At 44.9% G+C, this 8,574-nt stretch overlaps 1 protein-coding gene across 1 annotated transcript in view; it reads left to right on the plus strand.

Moving 5' to 3' along the window:
- Papss1 (3'-phosphoadenosine 5'-phosphosulfate synthase 1) overlaps positions 1-8,187 on the plus strand; it is a 78,200-nt gene extending 70,013 nt beyond the window's left edge. The window contains exon 12 of the mRNA XM_021157472.2: positions 7,481-8,187. Within this exon, the coding sequence (XP_021013131.1) occupies positions 7,481-7,619 (139 nt within the window). The 3' untranslated portion in view covers positions 7,620-8,187. The remainder of the gene's footprint in view (positions 1-7,480) is intronic.
- The last annotated feature ends 387 nt before the right edge of the window (positions 8,188-8,574 follow it).

An 8,574-nucleotide genomic window follows, 5' to 3' on the forward strand; every position in this document is an offset into this window, starting at 1 on the left:
CCACTCACCAGAAGTCTTAAGATCCTGTGGCGGGTGTTGTGGGTAGCTGGCGAGTGTCAGCCGACCCTGCGCCCCAGCTGCCCTGGCCTTTTCCTTTCTTTTCTTTTCTTTTCTTTTCTTTTCTTTTCTTTTCTTTTCTTTTTTACTCCTTTAAAGGGCAAATATTTGTATTCTGGTGGACAAATGCAAAGCTATTTAGATTATAAAAATAACAGACTCTGTAGAAGGAGAGTACATGAGTACAAAGTGCCCACGGAGCTGAGTAAGTGAAGGGGTTGAGGGGCAAGTGTTCCTGTCCTGGCATCATTGCATCTTAGCAGAGTTTGTTCCTGTTTGTAATGATAGAGTGTACTTAGCCTGATGGCCTGCTACAGTGAGAGTCTCAGCCATTGAACCTGCCCATCAGGCAGTAAGTATATACACACTATATACTTAGACTATACGCTATATTTATAGTAAGTTTACACTGTATACAGTAAGTATAGAAGACAACCCCTTACCATCTAGAAGCTCCCCTTGCCATCTAGAAGACGGCCCCTTACCACCTAGATGAAAAACTGTTTGATTTTGGGAGTGATGGCTGTACCAGTCCTTCAAGGTATCTTTAAGGTTTCTTTCTTTTGTCCTTCCAGTGGCAAGCCCACCTAGTACGATGGTTTCTGAGCTAGGACTCTTAAACCTGTGTGTCAATGTCCCTCTGTTGCTAATTATCAGTTTTATATTGCTAAAATAATAATCTTTGTACAAAACAACATGTGTAGCTGGTTAGATCAGAAAACCAGGATGTTTGTCCTCTAGCGAGGCCAGGCTCTTCTGTGCCTCCTGTCTCTGCAGTCTCCTCCCCTGGTGATTCATTTCCTTGAAGATGTCAGATCTGAATCCCTGTCTGCTAGCCATTGGCTGAGGATTGCACCTGCTCCTGGAAGCGACTTTAAGCAGTTCCTGAAGCCTCACCATCTCAGCATGTGGCCTTCTCCGCTCCACACAAATCTTTCTAATGCCTCAGATCTCTCCTCAGTGCACCCCTCCCCAACTTTTTTGCTTCTAGCTGGGAAAATTCTTACATAATTAAAATTACCTGAATAATTTTATAGTCAGCTGATCAGCAATTTGGGTGGAGATAAGGTTTGACTTGGGGTTAGGCCCTGGGTACTTGGGAAGTCCTGCACTTCCTAGCAGTTTGAGATTTGAATGTCTGGGAAGAGTTCTGTTAAAGATTGTGTGAACTCAGATGCTGGCTGGGCTATAGCTCGGTAACATAGCACTTGGCTGGCGAGACTCACACCCTGCTTACCGTCCACACTGTAAAAATAAATAATAAATAAATAAATAAGCAAATCAAGCCAATTAAAAGAGTGAGGCTCTAGATGGAAAGCACATGTTAATAAATTTAGGTTCAAGTGGGGTGTAGTGGCACAGGCCTTTGATCCTAGCACGCAGGAGGCAGAGGCATGTGGATATCTTTGAGTTTGAGACCAGTCTGGTCCACATAGGGCTAAGACGGCCGGGGCTACATTATGAGACCTTGTCTCAACCCCTCCCCCCCCGAAAAAATTAGATTCAAAATAATTAAACTTAAAAGAACTCCATGTGTGTGAGCGCAGGTGCACACACTTACTGGTGCACATGGAGAAGCCACAGGACAACACACACAGCCCTGGCCTTTCAGCCTTGTTTGAGACAGGGGCTGTTTGTTGTTCTGCTTGGCACTGCTTCCAGAGAGTTTCCTGACTGCTCCTTGTCTTAGCACAGGAACACTGGACCTGCAGATGTGGTCTGCCATGGCTGGCCTCATGTGGGACCTAGTAGTTCAAAGTGAGGTCCTCACACTCAAGGACAAGTGTGTGGCAAGCCCTTTACTAGTGGAGCCGCCTGCCTGGGCCCTGGATTTACACTTTTCATGTATTTCATGTAGTCTTTGGTTAGAAAATAATAAGAAAAAATAATAAATAAAATTGTATATGATGCTGTCCAGTGCTTCTTGGTCTCTAAAAGAAAGCCACAAATGTTTATCTGGTTTGGAAAAGATCATTTTAAACCACAGTGTCAAGAATTTTTAGTGTTTTGATGTGTTTATAAATGACCCACTTTCAAGTTGGATAAGACATTAATTAGAATAAAAATAATTAGACCCACTTACAAGTCACCATCATTAGTTTTATTTCTGTCAAGGGAGAAAGTCTCTTTTGCTCTTCTGAATTGCTGTTCACCTAATTTGCATCCCGAGAAAGCTGGTAAAGCCCTCCTGCTGACCCTCCTCTTATCTGAGTGGAGAGCTGGTCATTGTCCTTGTAGCTCTGCAGGCTGCGGATGTGGACTGAAGGACAGCAGATGGTCATGAAGATTTACAGCCATCAGCAAGTGGCCAGAAGTCATCATGCCTTGAAGCCCTTCAAGCTGCTGGCCACATGTGGGTAGTGTGTTAATGGTTCCACGGAGGCTGCTAGCTCACTCTACCCTCGCTGGTGTCCCAACCCTTCCCCTTTGTTTTTGAGAGCTAGCGTTTTGTCTGTCTGCTGAAGATTATAAAGAATCTGTAATCCAGTGGCTTTGCAGGGGAAAAAGAAAGGCAAACATACGTGGAGTTTCTTCTTTCCAGGTTGCTGTGCAGGGTTAGCTTGGTGGTGTTATGAAACGACCCAAATTAAACTCCTCTGTTGTGGAAGGGAAGGGCCTTTTCTGTTTCTGGACGATTCCTCATTATTCATAGGTAAAGTTTAGAGCTAACTTTAGATCATCCTAGAAATCTCCCAGATTTTATTTTATAGAACTATTTCTATAAAACCATCCTGTTGTGAAACTCTGATTTAATTATAGACAGTGACTCTTGGGGTCAAGTCCCTGAACCTGGCATCTTCCTCACGTAAGGGAGACAGACACGCTGGGCTGAGGCCAGGGCAGTGCGCTGTCCGTAGCCGGGGTGGAGAGCCACCAGTGTACGGAAGCAGAAACTCCCATCTCACGAGATGCAGAGATGCCTGTGGCGTGCAATGCAGGGCGAAGGTGTGAAGGGGGTTCAGGAAGAGATGCCCAGGCACCTTGGCTTACAAATGCAATTTCAAAAGGAATGCAGGCAAGTCTGGATTTTGGACAGTGTAGCATTCTGGAAGGAGGAAAGGACTTTAATTGGTCTGGCTTTTTCCTCTCAGTCTCGAAGTTCAGGCAGAGTCTTCTAGGAGCAGCTTGCTCTCTTGTTTATAACCACGAACCAGCAGTTCTGGTGTGTGACTCGGGCTCTCACTCCTGGAGGTAACCTTCAGTTTTACAGAGCAGAAGCTCTGTCTCCTCAGGGGAACTGTAGGTAGAGTATCCTCTGGAACGGAGACAATGCTTCTCAGCTACACTGAGTTTTCCCTCTGGTCATGGTGAGCTGGCTTAGGTCTCATGGGTATTCTCTGGCCTGAAGGTGACACAGTTGATTGTGCTGACAGATTTGTTCCCACACGGGTGCTTGTGGCCATCTTTGAGAGGGTGGGGACCATGGTGTTCTAGCTCCCAGCTGCTCCCTGCCTATCTTTTGTGCTTCTTGGAAAAGCCTGTCCTAGAGCTTGCTCGCACTCTCTTCTCCGGCTGCTGTGTTCCGGGCTTTGTTCCCCTCCTTTCTTTCCATTTTCCTGACATTTCTTTTCGTCTGCCTGGATACTTGTTAAGTATCCTACTTTCTTGGGAACAGATCATGCCTTTACCCCTTGTGGGGCATTTGTGTGACTGGCCTCTTTCCTTCGTCACCATGGGTCACTTCTCCTCCTGAAGAGACTTGTAAGTTCTGACTTGCAGTTGTGGGTTGCGGTGGTTGCTGTGCCCTGGGTCCCCCATGGGTTTCAGATTTTAAGCCCTCGCCTCTGCTCGCCATTCTGGCTTTCTCCCCATCCTCTGGCAAGAGCTTTTCCTTAGCACTGAGTTTTACATCTTTGAAACCTTACTTTCTCAAATTCATTTTTCATTCTGGTATTAGAAGTATACAAATTATGTTGCCAATACTTTTCAGTTTACATGTGAAAGGGGAGATAAACTTTCTATATACTACCCACAGTAGCCAGCCCATTTAGAGGCCAATACTTTAAGGTCAAGTTGCCATGTTTATGCATGTTGGGCCTACATGTCTGTCTGTATACCACACGTCTGTTGCACACAGAGGCCAGAAGAGGGTGTCAGATTCCCTGGAGCTGGCCATTCACAGTTATGGTTGTGAACCTGTATGTGGGTGCTAGGAACTGAATCTGGGTTCTCTGCAAGGGCAGTCAGTACTCTTGACCTGAGCCATCTCTCTGGCCCCCAAGTTTACTTTTCTTATAAGACAAAGAACTGGGAGATGAACCCCATATTTAAGCTACTAGAATTTTTTTTTTGAGGCAGCATTTGGCTAATGCTTCCATTTCACAGGACATCTTTGCTCATTTTCTATAATCGTTTCAAAAGTCCTCTACCTGAGAAGGGTAGAGGTCTTAAAATATCGGGTCCAAAGTGTGTGTATGCCTTCTGTGTAGGAGTGCTGAGAAATGGAGGAGCACCCAGGCATGGGGAGTTCAGGGGGAGGCAGTGCCTTCTGGTAATGGTTAGCATCCACACCGGTCGTCCTGCATTGCTTAAATGAGTCAGAGCACTTAGCTTCACATTCTCTGTGTTCCAGACCCAAACCTAGACATACTCCAGAGGGGAGTGGGTCACTCAGAGTCACTGCGTGGAGTTGGGTTGTCTCAGTGATCTAACAACAGGTAAAGTAGATGTAGGCGCAAGGATCAGGTGGTCTTAGGAAAAGACAATCGTGGTAAGGAGATGTGTAGTCCTGCCAGGTGGCCTTGGTGCTTAGAGGCTGATGGTAAGAACACTGATGGTAAGACCCCCTGTCCCCGTGAGCAGTCTGGACGTTGAGCACACACCAGAACAGCAGAAGGCACATGTCCAGTGTGATCACCAAGAAGGTTCATCTTGTGTAGAAACTGTTTCCAGTAAACGACCGACTAAGAGCTCTTGCATGTGGGATAGACCAAATGGCTGAGGCTAGGAAGATGGCCTGCCAGGTCCCTCACAGAGGAGGCAAGCAAGGTCTGAAGGAAGTTAGATCTGAAGGGGTCATGAGGAAATCATTGTGAACGGTCCTGAATGTAAGTAGTTCAGATTTAGAGAAAAAGGAAACAGGAAAATAGCTCAAATAAACCCAAACATTTGTAAAACTTAGGACAGCAAGAGTTCTGTGAAGAAAAAAAAAAACTGAAAAAACAAAAAGAACACAAGAATTCTGTTGCTCTAGCCAGACTTCTGCATGTGCACACTGCCTTTCCATGGCTTCATATTTGCCTAGGGTTTACTGAGCCCCTCCAGTGAAAAGATCATAAAGTATTTGATCTCTAGTCAGTAAACTAGTCAGTAAACATTTACTATCTGTGCCCTGTGTCCCTGGCACTGTCGGCTCTTATCTGTCATGAGGGGATGGGCAGGGGCGGGGTGGGCAGTAGCTCCTGTGACCACTGTGGGGACAGGGTGCTGTAGCAGCCCCTAGTGAATAGCTTCTCAGGGAAGATGTCCTGGTAATTGAGGATTCTGCTTAATTTAAGGTTACCATACTTGAAATGATTTAAAATAACTTTATAAATCTTAACAATAAGTTTTACTCACTAGGGAAAAAAAACGATTACCGATTATTTATTATATATCTATTTCTTTGAATGGGTCTCCTTTTCTAGCCATGGCTGTCCTGGAACTTGTAGCAATCCCCCAGCCTCAGCCTCCAGAGTGTAGCATGAATGATCAGACACTTTTGGTCTCATGGACAGATGGTTTGTTTTGTCACTGGACAAACGCATGCTTACTACTGATAAATTTGTATGGCACTTGATTGTGATAGAAAATCCCGTTGGAGGCAGAGTGAGCGAGCGCAGCATAAAGACCTGCAGTATCATGTCACAGAAATTGCCTCCTTTCTTTCTCCATATTTTGACAGAATTATAGAATCTGACTGAATTTGGGCCACTGTAACAAATTGCCCTGGTCCGAGTGGCTTCATTGCAGTTATCAGGATCAAAGTGCAGACGATTGCCATCTGAGGGCCATGAGCTGTTTGCAGGCAGCCAACCAGCTATTTGCACAAAGCCAGCTATGTCCTTAAAGGCCATGGGGGATCCTGAGTCTCTTTGTTTAGAGATGGGTTAGTTTGGCCATGGGACCTTGCTCTCATGACCTCATCTAACTCCTGTCATCTCCCAAAAGCCCCACTCCCCACTTCTGTCTCACTGGGAATCAATCAGGCCTTCAGTGTGAACTTGGGGGACACAACCTTCAGTCTGTAGAACTACTGTTCACAATATGTAATATCCTTTATTTATAACTTCATTTATAACTGCTAATTACATCTTAAATATTTTATTCGATGCCTATGGTAATATTCTAATCAGAGCAGGCACTAGATTACTTAAGAGGTGGTAATGAAAGAGACCTGGAACTCTCTCTGGGTCTAACCAGCTTTCTAAGTTGGTTCCATTTTTGACGGAAGCAGGTAAATTATAGGTGAGCAGCATGTGCTGTAACTGTAGATGCTCCGTGTTTATGGCCTAATAGGCTTTCATGTGTTTTTGTGCATTTAAAAGACAAGGATGTCTATTTTCCCTTTGGTACTTCATCGAAGGGACAGTGTTGGTGGTTACCATGTGTGTGTTGCGCCGTATCCCAGAGGCATTCAGACTTTCAGATTATAGCTTTCTAAAATGTTACCTCTGCACTAGGCAGATTCCACCTTGTGTTTCTTAAGAATAGATAGTAAATGAATCCAGGGCTGGAGAGATGGCTCAGTGGTTCTGAGCACTAGCTGCTCTTCCAGAGGGCCTGAGTTTGTTCCCATCAGCCATAACAACCACCTGTAGCTCTGATTCTCGGGCTGCAGTGTTATCTTCAGGCCTTGGCAGGCGCAGCGTATTTGTGGTGCATGCAGATGTACTCAGGTGCTCACACTGTACATTAAATACATAAATCTTAAAAGAAATGCTAATTCTAATTTAGCATTCCTAGGGGTGAGGGGAAGAGGTGAGCAAGACAGGAAGATAGGGTGTGACTAGAAAAGGGCACCAGAGGTTCCCAGCAGGCTTGGGACCTGCCCTGTGACTGTGCAGTGGCAATTCCCTGAACCTAAGAGAAAAGAAGAGAGAAGGGCAGCCAGGTAGGCCTGAGAGTCATGGCTGCTTCTTTCCGTCCATTTCCTCTCTGTGACAAATAGTGCACCCGCCATGCTGTACAGGATGTCCCTGCTGGGAAGGATGTTGTAAAACATTAATTGATTTCAATAATAATTTCAGTTTTTGTTTGTCCGTTTTTCCTAGCTCTAAAGCTGAAGAATTGTGCGGTGGCTTAGCTCAGCGACACATTAGACCTAGGCGATGCTTTTTCTCACTGGTCTAGTCACCCAACATGAACTGAAGGGACAAATTCCCCTTGTGTTTTCCTGTTAGCTTTGTAAAATAGTGAAGTAACTGGCCTTTTTCTCTTTCAGCCACGAAGACTTCGAGTTTATTTCAGGAACAAGGATGCGCAAGCTGGCCCGAGAAGGCCAGAAACCTCCAGAGGGCTTCATGGCCCCCAAGGCCTGGGCTGTGTTGGTAGAGTACTACAAGTCCTTAGAGAAAGCCTAACTGCTGAGCTGGGCACTCTGCCTGGGACGCATGGCCGAGTAACAGAGGGGACCACGCAGCCACCGACAGCCCTTCTCTGCGGTTGTCTGACTGGACACACTTCCTGAAATCAGGCCGTTTCCCTCCGCGTGCATTGGTTTTGGTCTGCCTTTCAGTTCTGTTTCAAACTAGTGTAACACCATGCTGGCTCTAATGTATCTTTTCCACTTATTGTTAATATTCTTATAATACGATTTTAAAAATCTCGCCTTTTTATATTGTATTTATGCTTCTGTCTTACGATTTTTCCAAGCTGATTTATTAGTTATAACCAGTAATACACACGTCATCTAGCTTTTCATTCTTTAAGTAAGGGGGGAAAAATCACTAAACAATAAAGTTGGCTAGACCTTGTCTGGGGAATTTTACAAATTTTACAAACTATCTGTAGCAATTAGGGTTTTTATTTTACATTAAAAATGTAAACTGCTCCCCCTCTCCCTTGCAGCCCTACGTGTTGAGGTTCTCTTGCAATCTGTGTTAAGTACTGAATGAATGCCTTGATTCAATAAAATTAATTTTTGACTTATTTATGTTTTGTGTGCATATACCCCCTTGGTTGTGAAAAAATTTCAATGTGAAGAATTCCTGGCAGAGGTGGATTATGAAAGCATCTTTAACTTCTGGGTCTGGTACCCAGCTCCCAGTACCTTGATGTTTGCTGAAGTTCTGTGTAGCAAGAACCTGTGCTCTGTAATTACAAGTGAGAAAATTAAGAAGGGATCCCCAGTCCATCTGAAATCTCAGTTCTGCAACATACCTCTCCAGTATTCTCAAACACTAAGATTGGGATGGTAAGGGAGAGTCACTGCTTTGAAAGCTGTTGCCTCCGTGGAAGTAGAGAAGGCTGCTCCTTCATTCCCTGTTCCTTCCCCATGGATGGACATATGCTTGTGTGCTTTGTTGCTTTGATCAT

This window comes from Mus caroli, chromosome 3, assembly GCF_900094665.2.
Source record: "Mus caroli chromosome 3, CAROLI_EIJ_v1.1, whole genome shotgun sequence".
NCBI classification, from domain to species: Eukaryota; Metazoa; Chordata; class Mammalia; order Rodentia; family Muridae; genus Mus; species Mus caroli.